This window comes from Nesoenas mayeri, assembly GCF_963082525.1.
Source record: "Nesoenas mayeri genome assembly, chromosome: 8".
NCBI lineage: Eukaryota > Metazoa > Chordata > Aves > Columbiformes > Columbidae > Nesoenas > Nesoenas mayeri.
Genome location: NC_137554.1, coordinates 20078974 through 20095115, shown reverse-complemented (window position 1 = coordinate 20095115; position 16142 = coordinate 20078974). Strand labels below are relative to the sequence as shown.

Sequence of the window (16142 nt, the reverse complement as noted above, 5' to 3'; positions counted from 1 at the left end):
AGGTCAATTGTCTCTTTGGGGCATTGATGCTATTTAATCTTGGGGAGTAGGATGTGAGCTAATAATATTTGGGCAAAGATGTTGCTTAGCTGTTGTCTTTAAGACTTGCCTGCTCAAATTAGTACTTCCTGCTCTTCATTGTATGCCTGAACTCTCTCAAATTAATGTGATCATGTATAGTGTGACAGACCATTTTGGATCTGAACACTAGTATTTGCGGTCCTTGACCACAGGATTTTAGATGGCCCTTATAAAATGGATGGCATGTAAATTTATACCAGACTGCTTACTGCAAAGCATTGCTCAAAAATAACTTGCATTTGCTGTAGTCACAACTTAAAAAAAGTTTGAGGGGAAAGTAAATTTTTGTTAGCTCTGCAGTCTGGTGGTTTTAGAACTCTCCCCCGCCCACCTCCCCCCCCCAAGTCTCTGTTCTTTTCTACTTTGTGAATTTACTGCACTTGATTGTTAATCTTTAGTTGTAAAAAGATGAAGTTGCTTTTTAAAGGTTACACCAGACCTGTGAAATTATTCTGGTTCTGGTGATAAGGCTGCTATGACTGAAATGTGCCGAGTGTTATTTTTTAGTGATTGTCTGTTGCAAGTCATCTTAAGATCTTTTTTTTCCTCCTATTTTGGGCAGCATGGAGATAGGAAGGATTTGTTAACATGGGAAATCATAGCAAAATTATTAACTTTCCTTAGTACACAAACAACTTAAGACAGTGCTAGAGTGGTCTTTTCTGTGAGGTTTTAACTGAATCAGTTGAACTCGATGTTGTTTTTATACAGATGAAATTTTAAGTGTATGTGGGCTGTGGCTCTGGAGATTTGTGTAGCTTAACTTCTCATTGATATTTTGATTATTGTAAAGGTAGTATTCAATCTGTACCAAAAGTAACTCCTCTTACTACAAGGCCGGTGTTACTGCATACTAACTGTTATTTCACCTTTAATATACTAGGGGGAAGAGGCTGGTCCCAGACTGGAGTCTGAGCATGCAGACTCAAGTACATGGAGTTACCCTACGGAAGAGCTACTTGATGACTTTACAAAATCTGACCAGGCAAGACTTATTTCATTCACTGTCTCCATATACTCTTCAAATGCTTCTTGGATTTCAGTGTCTTTCATTTTGGTTATCTAAAGCTCATAGTAATCACATCTATCGCATTTCACTTGAGTGCAGGGTGGCTGTCAGACTCATGTTTCCTGTGGGGGAGAAAACTGCGTGAGCTAACAGATCTTGCGTTTCCCATGTGCATAAGTAATAATAAGAGTAATTTAATATTTGTAGGTACTGACTAAAGCTTTCCAAGATAAATTAAAATTGGATGTTATAGGTATGGAAGCCTCTTTAGAAACAGAACAATCTTCTCACTGAGATCTTTCATGTAGATCAGACTTGGGGATCATAGCAGTCCATTTTAGCTTTAATCCCTCATGGCTTCTCCCTGTTTCATTTCCTTTGTTAAGATGGAAAAAGGGTTGTGTTTCAGTTGAATGTGCCATTAATACCATTAAGTCAGTACTTGGCATCAGATGTTGCAAAGCCCACTGTTAAAAGTAATCTATTTGATATATTTGTTTTGTAGATTACAAGACAACATACATAGGACATACTTCTGAATATATATTGCATAGTTTAGATATGTAATTCTATAGTAAAACATTCCAGACCTCTTAATGTTTAGTCAGATGACTCGGAGTTGTCCAGCTGTTGATGCAAGACTCGTGTTTGATGGCATTTTTTATTGCTACAAGAGGTATTCTGACCTGTTTCAGTGGTTAGGTACCCTTCCAGATTTAGCCTTATTTTGATTATGCTGTGAAAGGGCTTATGAAAACTGAAGACTAGGATAAGTAAGACTCAAGACTACTAGACTCTCAGAAGTGATAAGCGATTTTTATGTTTGTTCAGTTACAACCTGAAATAGACTTAAAATAATCTTGGACCTCTGCTGGAGTATTAAGATGGAAAGCGTTCCCCAAAATTAAGCTTAGGATTAAAATAGTAAATATAAATTTTATTATAATGAAGCACACAAACAGCATCATTTCTTTCAGTTCCTGAAATATTCAAGCATGTTTTCTTCTGGCTGTCTCTTTATAGAAATGCATGGTTGACAAAGCTGTTCCATGTGCCTTCTCCAAATTTTTTACACTAATGTTGCAGACTATGGAAGACTGTTTCAACTGTTCCAAAGCAGCAATGAATACCACCTAGATTTATGAAAAAAAGAACTTCTTAACTGTTTTGCTACCTGGTTTTCAGGTTCACTGATGACAGAAGTCTGAACCACTGAACTGTTAAAACTTCATACTAGATGTTACTGTACGAACGCTTTTCCTGTTGAAGTTTTGAAAATGTATGTTCACCTGTAATGTTTTCACAGACCACAGAAATGAGTGAAGCAAGCCAACCTGAAGTTGAGACTCCACCTTCAGCAGATTTAAATGAAGCTTCATCTAGCATAGTTGCAAGCACTGAAAACATTTCCAGTTCACCTACCTCAGAGATACCTCCAGTCTCGCAGCCTGAGTAAGCTTTTTAAATTAATATTTTAGTGGTTTGATCTTTCGGAGAATATCACTTACACTGATGCATTTAAAAGGGTTACCTATTCAGGTGTAGTAGGGATAAGACTAGACTGTCCCACATGATTCTTTTGCTGTACTTTGGTTTATGGTGTCGATGTTAATAGAATATGCCATAATTTCCTCAGTGCATGGATTGAGTTGTGTACTTAAGTGTCATACTGTTGCCATTATCACTCTCTAAGGTGCTGCTTTGACACAAAAATCTGGTGTCTTCTATGTGCTAGGCAATGTGTACTATAAAAGTCATCAGGTCTTTACCATTAGGATTTCTGCCCTTCACAAATGTGCTTTCACATCTGTAATAAAAAGCATGAAGGCCACTTCAGCAATGGCCTCTGCTTTAAGTTAAGGAAGAACTTTGCAGAAATTTTTTCCAAGACTTATAACAGAGAAGTCTTAAATAAGTTCTGATATAAGAGACTTTTGATGAAATAGCAAATTTAAGTATAAGTGCAACCAAGACAGTTTGTAATTCTGGTATGTAGTAGCATATTGCAGAGCTGCCTCTGCTGCAGGCATTCTGCAAGAGTTGATGTGCTTCATTTTGTTTCCCTTCTCTTGTGGAATGTTGTGCTATCAAATGTGAACTGTAGTGTGGAAGTTCACGTGTATATAGTTCAAGGTACTTTCACAAAATTCTCCTGGGCTTTTTAATGTGTGCTAAGGGGATATATTCTTCTGATTGTCTGCTAATAAAGATCTAATATTTTGGCAGATAAAAATTCAACACATTTAAAATGAAGTAGACTTCTCTTTGTTTTGCATTTTTTAAGGGTCTTTTTTTTATTTACCCAATTTAGTTTCTTCAGCATAGAAGAGGTCTGGAAGTCTTGTCTGCTGACTTATCTTGCGTAGTCTGCTGAGGCTAACGCTTAAGCACTTTTTGGTACTTCATAAGTATCTGTAATTTGCAAGTCTTTGAAAGTCAAGCTTCCCAAATTTGTGGTTTTTATAAAGCAAAACTGGAATGTAATTTCAGCACCTTTCCTTTTGTAGCATTTATTGACTACTGATTAGTTTGTGTAATGTGTTACAAGTCTAACCTTTGTCAGGTCTTCAGGATTTTATTTTCAGCATTCAGCTTGGTTTCTTGTAACTGTTGAAAGCAATCTTTCTGTCATAGTTGGAGAATACTAGAGTGGTGAGCTCTGAAGACTTGATCTATGAAATAAATGGAAATAGAAACTTGTTTTGGAGCACCTGATATATTAGTTAATGCTTGTTGGTAGTGTTCTGACATTACCATTTACAGGAAGAAAGGCTAGAATGATCATGAGAGATGCATATTTATACATTATTTCGAACTTCAGTTTAGCTTTAAATATTCTCTTTATCCAGATTAACTCTCATATCCAAACCAGCTGTAGTCCAACTCCATAGTTAAACATGATGTTTAAAAAGACTCCATTGCTTTTGTAATTTTTAGACAGCATTTTTCCTGCTTTAAATACTCATTCCCATCAGTGTAACAAAGTCCAGCTCCCTTAGGTGTTACCGGTGTGATGTTCCAAGAGGACCTCTTTGTCAAAATATCCTGGAAGTAATGTTATTTCAAGCTATTTTTGTTTGGTAATGAGTTGTTTTTAGGACAGCACTGACTGTAGCTTCTCTATCCAAGCCTAATCTGGGGAAAACTTCTTGAAAAATAATCTGAGTTCCTCTTCTCGGTGCAAGTAAAAACAGCTGCCATGTGAAGTCAGCTTGGTAACGCACTTCAAAAGTTAAGGCAAAGCTACTTACAAATTAAAGTACCCAAAGGAGAGGGAGCACTGCAGCTTTTAGGCTTTTGTTATCTACCTTCTGCCAAAATTAGTTATTTGAGTCCAGTCAGGTACACACTGATATCGGGGTATTTATACTTCTCTCATATTTTGTTTAGTTGATAATTATTCATACTCTCATCTATCCACTGAGATCAAGAATATGTGGAGCTTCTTAAAATTAGGTGTAGTGGTCAACCTTCAGTCACTAAAGTATTACATGCATAGTTAAACTGTGTGCATCTCACATACACGCATTTTGGGGTTTTCAGAGAAACTGCTGCCTGTTTGCTAATAAATTCTTGTATTCCTAGTGTTTGTTAAATTTTGCTACATAGCAAGAAGTCTGAATACCTGTGAGTTTTGTGTTTTATACTGTGAGAACTTTATCATATGAGAGGTGCTAAAATTGGCTCTCAGGGTTTGTTGCAGCTGCTTCTGTTGATAATTGTAGTAGTCAGAGAACCAAAAAGGTGCCTTTTTAAGTTTCTGATGTGCTGTTTTGTGTTTTGGCGGCTCTGTATCATGATGTTGGATTAACCTAGTTTGCTGCCAACATCGAAGAAAGCTTATGTTGAAATTTAGGAGGCAAAATAAAGCTTTTAGATCTGGTTTATAACCTTCTAGATCAATATGAAAGTCATCCTTGTACTGGAGCAGAGAGGACAGTCACAGAAGTTAGCAACTGAAAGTTATTATTTATCCATCTTCTCCTCCCCACCAATTCTATCATTCCTAAAGAGCACACAGGGAGGTGTTCTTTTTGGTTTTTTTGCCTTAGGATTTATCTGATGCAGCATGTTCAGCCTTTCTGGGAGAGAGGGAGTAGAGCAGTGGGCAGATTAGCCAGTTCAGGCTGCTGATGCAGCTTCGTTAATGTCTACTGCACTACCTCATTTTTAATTACACTAGCAAAAAAAATTGTGGAAAGGAAGTCAGGTTAGCTCTACTATGTATCATTATGCCACCCCTTTCCTTCTCTAGTTTTAGCCAAGTTCTGTTCTGACTGCTGCCCATTGACTTGGGAGCATTAGGAGCTTTTAATGATAGACAGTCTCATGTTTGATCCTTTAAAAAGGAAAATTGCTGGCAGTCAGGTAACTCTGAAGTTGTTAATTTTTAGTGATGATGGGAAAAATGATCCATTTGCAGATGAGATGGAAGATGAGAAGCCAGCTTTGTGTTCCTTTGCTGAGACAACCAGTTTGGAAAAGGAAATTCCATTCTTGCGTGGGTACAGCTGAGAATGCAGTTCTACAAGTATAGCACACTTCATTCCTCTTTTATGAATTATTTCTGTGAGACTGTTACTTTTTAAAAACTTTCAAATATCTCTAGTTATGTGGTTGATTAGCAGGGTTACTTGTGTTATCAGAAGGGTAAAAAGCATATTATTTCTTTCCCTTCAGTGCAATAGAAAATTCCCGTGCTGATATACCTGTAGTCAGCTCTAGTGAAGCTGAGCAGTCAGAACCTGACTGTGATATTGGTGGGACACTTGAGGCTGACCCTCAGAGTGAGCCTTCCTCTTTTGTCAGCCCACCAGAAAGGTGAGTATTGAAGTAGGTTGTGTTTCTGAATAATTGAAAAGTAATCGTTCTGTTCTGCCTTGGCCTTGCAACAAACATTTGCATGTGCTTGCTTATCTACATAGTTGTGTCTGTGTTTATTGTTGCGTATGATTGAAAATGTGATCATTTTATAGGTCCTGATACTCTTAAAACTTTCAGCCTTGCAGGTCAACATATAGAGAACACATCATCTTCACATGGCAAGGGAAAGACGACAAAATCAGAGTTTGACTCAAAAGTTTCAGCAGCTGAAAAGGGAGCAGAAGAGCAAAAATCTGCTTTGAATGCTTCAGAGAACTTAAAAAAAGAGGTAAGCAGAGTTGATATCCACTCAGTACCCAGAGGAGCCTAATGTCCTCAGTTATGTTATCACCAATGTTAAAGATGAGTGATATCCATCAATTTTCTGATTGCTACTGTAGGAATGCACAGCCCTCACATTTTCAGCACTGTGTGTGATTTTGATATTGTGGTGTTAACAAGGCTATAATAAAATGGGAGAAAAGGGCAGCAGCGTTGATCCATTGACACAGAACAGTTTTTCTGAGCAAAGTCTCTTCGAATACAAGGTTTGGGGAAATCAAAACTATCTGAAGCAGGATCCAGAAGAAATGTTCTTTATGTAACAGTTAAGTTGGGACTTCCTGCAGGATGCTGATATATATATGTATTTATTTATTTACTTACTTACTTACTTACTTACCCGTCCTTCCGTCCTTCCGGGGGGAGTTTGCACAGTCCAAGTAAACTTATAGAAGTCTGAGTGTTGAATCTTGACTGAGTCTTGAAGTTCACAAATAGTAAGCAGATGGCTAGAGGCAAAGATGATGACTGGAGGAAATAAAAAGTGTGGTGTGTTTCTCTTCTTTCTTAGATATCTTATTTGTCTACTGTTAAAGTGGGATGCTTAGTCAGACTCATCTTTTATACTTAACTGTATGACTGCTTTTATGTTCTTACTGTCAGGCACTTCCTAAAGGTTATGTTTTTAAATAAGTAAAGAACGATCAAGGACGTGGCAATACCATTTTTTGCTATTTTAGGATCATATTTAAACTGTCAATAATTTTGATAGCTCTCTTTTAAAACTGAGAAGTTTTTCCCAATATTATTGAACGGAGTACAGTGTGCCTTAAAATAACTACATGCAGTTAGGAAGAGTCTTCTAAACAACTTATTACAGACAAATTGGTATAAAACAGTATTAAAAAAAATAATCCAGGGTTTTCTTTATTTAATCTTATGTTTTAAAAACTGCAAATAATTATGGTGTTGGCCTGACATCCTAGTTAAGAGCATGATTTGGCATTGCTTAGTCAAATTTTTGACTTAAACTTTTGCCATAGTCCAAGGAAGATCTTGTATCCTGAACTTTATTGGAAGAGGAAGATACACCTTTTTTAGATCCTCTCATTCCTAATTATATTGGGGATGTATTTTTAGGTATGCCACATCTAAAGTTGTGTTGCAGTGTAGTAACGTGAAGATTTGTATTGTCACTTATGTCCAAATATATGGGTTTGGCTCTCTTTTGAGGACTTTCAGCTATAGAACTGTATGTGAAAGATTTCTTGCTTTAAGTGCGGAGAAAATGTCAAACAATAAAGCAGTTGTTCTAGAAACTACCCGTAAAATGTTGTCTACAAAATAACCTCTACACTTCAAATGTTGAGCAAAAGCTTCTCACATATTTGGTGGTGTGCTGGAAAAGCGTTTTTACAAAGGAGGAGACTTGAAATGGTATAGCATATGGTTAACCTAAAAGGGTTGACGCTTTATCAGGCAAGTCCAAAGCATTATTTATTTGACAATTAAACATTAAATAGAACATTTTTAAAAAATCTTATTCTTCTGTTTCTTTGATATGTTCACAAACTCTAGTGGATCTCTAGAATTCTGATGCGACCAACATTCTTATTTGAAGATTTCTGTTACATGGAAACCTTTTCTTCTTAGGGAGGAGGAAAAACAAAAATCTTCAAGAAAAAGCAGATGTTTTATGAAACAGAATGCTTATGTTTTATTTCAGATGTATTAGTTTAGCCACAAAAATTACCAGCAGTGAAAGAATCTATAATTCTGAGGGGAAATCATCACGTGTTTTTCCTGGCTTATGAGCTTACCTTGGTACTAAGTTTTTAACACGATGCATCTGCTGTTGACTTGCTGAGCGCATGCTTTTTATTTTATTTTATTTTTTTTCAAAGCATTCAGGTTCATCATTGTTTTCATGGTTGGTACTAAAAAATATTCATGGTTGATGACTTTCTCTTGCAGAAAGACTATAAGAAAGCAGGAGAAATTGACCCTACGTCGGTGATGACTCCAAAGGACCCTGAAGACATTCCAACATTTGATGAATGGAAGAAGAAAGTTATGGAAGTAGAAAAAGAGAAGAGTAAGTTCAGGATTCATTGGTTTGGTCTAAATACAGACCACTTTCATCTTGTCTCAAATTTGAATAGTGAAACTGTTTGAATTTGGAATGCAGCCTGGAACTTTGTTTTTCTACTAGAACTGCATAATTGATAGCATTTATTATAGAAAAGCAGTGAGCAGAAGTTCCTGAAAGTGAAAATACTGTGGGTTTTTTTGTGGTTTGTTATAGTAGCAATATTTTCTTCTTCCTAGGTCAGTCAATGCACCCTTCTGCTGTTGGTGGGCAGCACTCCACAAAAAAGGTCCAGAAAAACAGAAATAACTATGCCTCTGTAGAGTGTGGTGCCAAAATTCTGGCAGCGAATCCAGAGGCAAAGGTAAACACTTGCTAATTATTAGTGTACCTTATTTCAGTTTACGCTTGCACAATAAGCAGTACAAAGTACATTTATTTAAAACTGAACACTCATTTCTGAAGTCATCTTTTATTTTTGTGTTTGGGTTAATTGTGATTTTTGATTTACAAAAAAATCAACATACTGTGATCTGTCCCTTGTTTTAAGAGGGATTGCCATAGTTTATCTCTTGGAAGGGGAGCAGAGTACAGAAATTGAACAAAGTTGTAATAAATAGTAAATAATTGCCATAGTAAATAATGTGTGATTACCCAAAAGGAGTATGGCATACTGTCTCTTGTGTATTATCTTGCTTAGAATGTTATGAAACTTGGATATTAGTTACTTAGACTAAGAGCAACTTATTTTTTGCGAGAGGGCAAAAACCCTTGCCTGCTGCATTAGGATCTACCATACAATTTAAAATACTAATTCTCTTCTTTACGCAGAGCACTTCAGCTATTTTGATGGAAAACATGGACCTTTATATGCTAAATCCTTGCAGTACTAAAATCTGGTAGGTTACTGAGGTTTATTTGTGTGCCAGGAGTGGTTATAGGTTTCCATCACAGTGGGGTACTGTATGTATCCTGTGGGACCAACATGACCTTGGTGTGTCTCCACCTGAAATGTATGTGTAAGAAACTTTCACAAATTTAGCGGTAGACACTCTGTCATGTCCCTCATAGAACTCTATCCCTTTAAACTTACTTTTTGACACCAGAGACAACTTAATTGACTTCAGTATTTATAGATTTGCATAATTATAATTTTGCAAAAGAGAAAGCACTGAATGTTCAAATAAAGATTTTGGTTTCTTTCCTCAGCTGTCAGATAACTGTAGGACACATAACTGGCACTTACCATGTACTAACTGGTATTTCAGGTGTGGTTTCAGTAATGTTTGCTATCCTTATTTTTTAGTTCTGTGACTTTTTGCCTTTAAGTATGAGATGGGTGAAGCTTTTATAGCTGCAGGTGCTAGCTAAAGTTACTAAGCTAGATATGCAGATAAATGCCACTAGTGATTTTGAAGGGAGCAACAAGTGATGCCTCCTTATTGTACAACGTTTTTATAGGCTTCTTTTATACCCAGTGAAGGATGCAGTAACAAGGTAAAGGACTGAAGATTGTAATTGTCGAAGGCAAAGTGCTGCTTTTTTTTTTTTTAATTAATTTCTTCTTTGTCTTCAAGGTTTGTTATCGAGCTCTGTGAACCAGTCCAAGTAAAGCAGCTTGACATTGCAAATCATGAATTATTCTCTTCCACTCCCAAAGACTTTCTGGTGTCTATTAGTGACAGGTATGTTATCAAACTTGCAATTCTGAATGAAAAATGAAATAGTTATTAAGTGGATGGCTTAATAAAACATGATCTCTGTATGCCTGTTATTGTGAATAGTGTAATTCATTGTGAAATGGGTTTTCTTTGTGCATATTACCAGTTACTAGCTTTTTTTTATTTCTGTGGTAAGGTAACTGTGAGGTCCTAGAAGACACGGTTTGTGTTCTTTCTATGCTTCCTATGTGTTGTTGTTTTTTTTCTTTCCTACCTCAAAAGCAAAAAGGAAAAATCTATTGAAAAGTAGAAATGAAGCGGTAGAAATTATACAGTAGATGGGTAGCAGATGGCAGGTCATAAAATGAACATTCTTTAACAGAATGCCACTGTGGTTGTGGGTTCTCCTCCCTTGTCATTCAGACCATTTTTACATGTCTTAAACTGTCTTCAGTGCTTAGCTCTGTCCAAAAAAACCCTGCAAACTATTTGGAAAAGAAAATAAAAGTACACTATTGAAAGTAGAAGTAGTAAGAGTACTACTGGTTGGCTGAATGGCTGATTAAAGGATGGCTTTTATTATGTTTTAGAGAATGTTGTGCCCCCAGTACTTTTGGGAGTGAGCAGTTTATTCTGATGTGTGAAAGAGTAGACATTTGCAGAGTGTATCAAAAACCTTTATGTTCCTCTTGAGCACTCGAAGTTTGTGGATTCTGATTTTCCACATTTGATCTGTTGCCTTTTTCAAACTCTACTTTGCTCATTGTTTTTTGTTGCTTGCTTACAATAACAATTACAACCTGTCACTTGTGCATCATGTTCTTCAGTGTTTGTCTGAGGTGACTTCTTCAGTTCCAAAAACTTTACTGTAGGCTAGCTGAATTTCAGTAATTGGATCAAGTACAGGGTTTAAACCTTCAGGGGCCTGCACACTGTTATAAGCCTGAGAGAGGTACTGCTGAGGTTTTGTGTTAGGACTGGCCTTACCTTGCAACTCTTCTTTCCATAAAATCACATTGCTACTGTCTTGCAACTAAAAAAAAAAACAAAACAAAACAAAAGGGGTATTCTGTGAAAAGGCGTTTTGGGAAACTTTGGCAAGTGTCTATAAGTGGGTTCTTGCATTTCATTAGCTGATTCTATTGTTTCTTTTCTAGGTATCCAACAAACAAATGGATTAAATTAGGTACTTTCCATGCTAGAGATGAGAGAAATGTCCAAAGCTTTCCTCTGGATGAACAGATGTATGCAAAATATGTTAAGGTAACTTCATGCTGCAAGAGCATCCACGATTCTCAGGAAAGGAGAGGTTTGCTGGGCTTACTCTGTATAACGGAGCATCTAGAGACATGTTTTCAAAGCATGATTTACCATTAATTGCACTAGTTTCATTAGTGGCCCTAGTGCGATTGGCTATGTACTAAACCCTTGTCACACAATCACACATCGCCTTCCTCATAATGGTAACTGAGGGGGTCTGGGGAAGCACCTTGTGTCCAAGTACATATTTAATTGCTAGCTGAATTAAGAAAAATCTAGACAGTGTTCTATTCTATTTGACTTAACTGTTTTCTGAAGGTAAGGTTAGAAGTATCATCCTGGTTTGTCTCTTGGCTGTACCTGCTTTGTATATATACATACAAATATATATACACGCACTCCCTGGAGCATAGATGAGAATATGGGTATTTCTTGATTTTTGTGTTGTATTCTGCTATATGGTCTTAAGGCAATCTGAAAGAGTAAGCATTTGAATTCTGCTTCTCATCAATAGACTGAAAGTGCAGTTTGGCAGCTACTCAGTCATAGCCACAAGTCATGCAAATTATTTAGGCTTACTGCTACTGGAGCACTTGCCATGATCTCTCCACCTTCAAAATAACTTGCAGCAAGCTATCTTTACTCAGGAGACTCAGAATAAAACTTCATAAATAATGTGGTCTTTGGACTGGGATAAAAGCTTTTGTGAAAATATTAGGATGTAGGGGAGGTTTAAATTCAAATAAAATACAGAGCTTCTAGGTCCTCTCCTGTGATGCGTTATCTTCCAATTATGGTGCTTGCAAAAAAAAAAAAAAGTTTGAAGTAGCTATGAATGATGGTTATCTAACTCCTCTACCCAGAAATTCTGCATGAGTCACAGGATAGAGATTTCATTTATTTTTAATTCTGCTTTCTGGCTGAATTAATGCCTTAAGGTAGCTGGCATCTTGCTTGTCACTGAAGTTCCAAAATTATGCTGGATGTTTCAGCAGTTAATCCCTTGGTGGATACAGTGTTCTGCCTTGAATACTGTAGTGTGGTAAAATTTTTCAAAGGATTGTTCTAGTGATGTTTTTACATCATAGTACAAAAAGTAGGCAAGTTCTAAGTGTGCCTAGTTTACAGAAAAGTCCAAAAATGTTTTGAAAAGTTTAATTTTTGAAGTGGCTTAATGAACTTGTATCAAAAATAATGGAATTTTTTTGTAAGAGTGCTTTTATGGGAGTAGTTACCTTGATTTTCATTGGTAGTGTCTACATAGCGTTTTAATAAATGCATTCTACACTTGCAAATTAATTTCAATTAAATAAATATCAGCGTGTAGTCAAGATCACAATAGAAATACTGATGATTACAGCTTCTAAATGTGCCATCAGATTCTCTATACATTTTCTTCCAGTAGTGGTTCTATAAATTGAAATGTATTATATTGAACTTGAAGCAGCAGCAGTCCATAGAATGCATGCTGTAAAGGGATTTTTTTCCTTTTGAGTCACTTCCTGTAATCTGTGCTCTTAAAGGAGGGCGGGGGGAAACACACTCTAGTAAATTTAACACACTTCTGTCTGCAATCATGTTGCCTAGAAAAATAGGGTAACTTGTTAAGTTCATTAATAAAACACTTGTTGCACGTTACCTTCTATCTGCAAGGTACAAGGACTAAGTGAAATCTTGCTACCTAGGGCAGATGAAGTAGTATTGCAACTTTATCTTTCTTAACTTGTCTTCTTAGGCATTTATAGTATTGAATTAAAAACAACAAAACTCTGTAGTTGCCTGCGGCATGTGTTCAGCCTTTGTACTGACATCTTTTTTTTCTCTTTTCCTTTCTCTCGCTTCAGATGTTCATCAAGTACATAAAGGTTAGCAACCTCTTCTTTTGGAATGATGAATGCATGGGGCTTGGGGTGTTCTCTACTGCAACTCAGCACTTTAATGCATGGCAAGAACAAATCTTTGAGTCTTTCCTCTTATGGGCAATCTACAAATCCCTTGAGTAAATAAAACTTGCCATTTCAAGATTGGATGTATGTGTTAAATGAACTCTTGACTGTGGGTCTTTGGAGTTTTAAGTGCCTCTTATTCTGTAGGTGGAGTTGATATCGCACTTTGGATCGGAACATTTTTGTCCTTTGAGTCTTATAAGGTAACATGTTAAAGTTTTTGCATTGTCTTTCTACTTCCTTGCAGTAAGGATCAGTGTTCTAATAATAGTCAGGCAACAAATGCTAGTCTTAAATATTCAAGCTATTTGGAAATACTGTGAATTAAATAATTACCTCACTTGTTGTGTAGCATGTTTCGCATCTGTTAAAGAAGCTTTGGATCTTCTGATTTGATTCTCCAGTATGTAAGATATAGTTTAGATTTACAGGGGTATGTGTTAGGAAACAGGAGCATGGGCGGCCTTATGGGAAAACATGAACATTTTAAGGCTGACCAAGCAAAACAAGGAACAAATGGTGAACTAAAAGGAGGAGGTGTGGTGAGTTATTTTTGGGAAACTGCTGTGTTGCCTGGCACCCCAGGTATGTAAAGTTAGTAGTGCTTGGAATACCGAAATTATAACTGTTTGTGTGTAGTTCAGAGAATAATTGGCTATACTGCTCCTAAAATAAAAACAACAGCAATAAAATGAACAAAAACCCTATTAAACAAAAACAAACCACAAACAAATATAAAGCTAAACCCAAACAAACAAAACCACAAACCCAAGCAGATTTCAATTCTCGTGCCAAAGCTATGTCAGGATTTGAACCTGGGAACTCTAGCATTATAAGCCAAACCATATTTTCAGTTGACAAGACTGCTTTAAATTGGTTTGATTGGATTTTATTTCAGCAGAACAGGAGGTCAAAGAGAATATAACATGTTAAGTGAGACAGTCATGAAGAGATAGTCTTGAAATTAGTCAAAGGTGAAGCTGAAGAGGAGGCCTTAGAGCTCTTAGAGAGCTTAAAACAAGGAAGTCTAGGTATGAGTTCAAGGTAAAAAGGAGGAAAAGTCTTTTTGGAATTACTAGAATTAAAAGCAGAATCTTGTTCTGGTGCAGCACTTGAAAACATGCAATGGGCTTTGTGGATACAAGTTTGAGAAAATAAGTATACCTGCTGCTTGATCTTGGTCAACTGAAGGCAACTATTGCTTATCTAATTTATATGCTACATATTACATAATGTTAATATTGTTTATCTAATTACTGATTATATCAAGTAATTATGTGACTAGTAGACTATTAGGTTTTTATTTTAAAACTTTGCTCATAGGGTATTTGGTACAAGCATGGTTGAAGAGTATGAAGAAATAGCTGATTCTCAGTATCAGTCTGAACGACAAGAACTCTTTGATGAAGATTATGGTAAGCAAATAATTTCTGCATTTTTAGCCATTCAGACATGTCTTGTGTGAGTCTGGTGGCTTGTCATTTCCTGCATATAATAAATTATTTGACTGCTAAATTTACTCTTAGCATTGTTGACAGGATCTCAGGATTTCTGAGCTTATCTAACATTCCTTTTAAGTTTTTAACAGCGTATTTTAACTATTTGGAGGGTTACTTTAAAATGCTAGTAATAAGTCTGTATTTCACTTGGCAGGCTGAGTAATGTCATGTGCTGGCAGTAGTAAAGGATAACTAAAGTAATCAAAGAAGCTCACATGAAACAGCTTTATTCTTAGTTGTTCATAGCCCATTTTCTGAGATTGTATGATCAATGCTGCAAGTAACTGGAAAGGTGATTATTTTGGCTTGTAGACTTTATGTTCAAAGGAAAAAAAATGAAAGCACCTACCTCCAGGCCTCATGAGGAAGAGAGGAGGGGGGAAAACCTCAGCTCAGTGAGCTGTTTGTTGCATCTGTGTCATGAATTCTGGGGAAACTGAAACCTGAACCCCCAATCTCTTCGGGTTACTCATTGCCTGGAGTTTGATATTTCAGTATGTAACCTGACCTTTAACTTCATTTCTGTAGTTTTATTTCCACACTTCAAACTGACATAGTTGAATGACATTTTAAATCTTAAGGTTCGTTTTCTTTGCCTGAGACACATTCATTTTTGAAATTCATAAGTGTTCTTCTTTATTATATAGATTATCTATTGGATTATAATACAGGAGAAGAAAAATCTTCAAAAAATCTCCTTGGTTCTGCTACAAGTGAGTATGATTTATTAGAAAAAATATTGCTGTGGTGAAACAAATTAAGCTAATTCAAAGTGGAATGACATTTTGTCATGTAACAGCTATGACTTTTTTCTACTGAAACAATCTATTGTAATTCCTATTTAAGTGCCTCAGGATAAATAGTGACAATTTGAAGATGGGATATTGGTCTTAAAGTGTTCTAAAAATAGAACATTCTAGTTCTAAGTATCTCTAGTTTTTGAAACTTTACTTTGTCTTAAGGATCCTGAGCACCTAAAATAATATGGGTGTTACATAGGGATGTAAATAACCACTACTAAAGTACTGTAGAACCTTAATAACTTGGAAATCTGTGCTTAGTTAAGGTGCCCTATTTATAGGAGGCAGTACAACTATTTACTTTGCACAGCTTGAAAGGAAGGGATGGAGGACACCCTTTCTGAGAAGGCTTTATGTAAATGTTGTAGCTTCTGTGTTCTTCATAAGACCTGTTTATTTTTGAGAGAACTAAGGGCTATTGATTGATTGTCTCTTGTCACTTTTCCATTGGAAAACCTCCAGGTGTGGGGTTTGGCTAAAGAATACTTGCATATTCTGTTTCAGTGGTATTCTTAACTGCCAAATTATTTAGGACAGTATCAGCTGCCACACAACTTCCTCTGAAAAGCTTTTACACTGTCCTGCTCTTCCTTCTGTCCCAGTTGATCAGAGCTGCAGAGTTCTTTGCTACTATTACAATATGTACTATAAT

At 36.3% G+C, this 16142-nt stretch overlaps 1 protein-coding gene across 4 annotated transcripts in view; it reads left to right on the top strand.

The window, feature by feature from the left end:
- Positions 1 to 16142, top strand: part of SUCO (SUN domain containing ossification factor) — a 42815-nt gene that overhangs the window by 13623 nt on the left and 13050 nt on the right. For 2 of the 4 annotated variants that reach the window (XM_080348471.1, XM_080348472.1), the window contains exons 3-15: positions 965 to 1066; positions 2397 to 2542; positions 5771 to 5911; positions 6092 to 6242; positions 8210 to 8330; positions 8564 to 8688; positions 9156 to 9223; positions 9902 to 10009; positions 11143 to 11248; positions 13090 to 13110; positions 13339 to 13394; positions 14515 to 14606; positions 15338 to 15403. In XM_080348471.1, coding sequence (XP_080204597.1) covers positions 965 to 1066; positions 2397 to 2542; positions 5771 to 5911; positions 6092 to 6242; positions 8210 to 8330; positions 8564 to 8688; positions 9156 to 9223; positions 9902 to 10009; positions 11143 to 11248; positions 13090 to 13110; positions 13339 to 13394; positions 14515 to 14606; positions 15338 to 15403 — 1303 coding nt within the window. Of the gene's footprint in view, positions 1 to 964; positions 1067 to 2396; positions 2543 to 5513; positions 5622 to 5770; positions 5912 to 6091; positions 6243 to 8209; positions 8331 to 8563; positions 8689 to 9155; positions 9224 to 9901; positions 10010 to 11142; positions 11249 to 13089; positions 13111 to 13338; positions 13395 to 14514; positions 14607 to 15337; positions 15404 to 16142 lie in introns of those variants that run through there. The other 2 variants (XM_080348474.1, XM_080348473.1) reach the window with 2 other exon arrangements.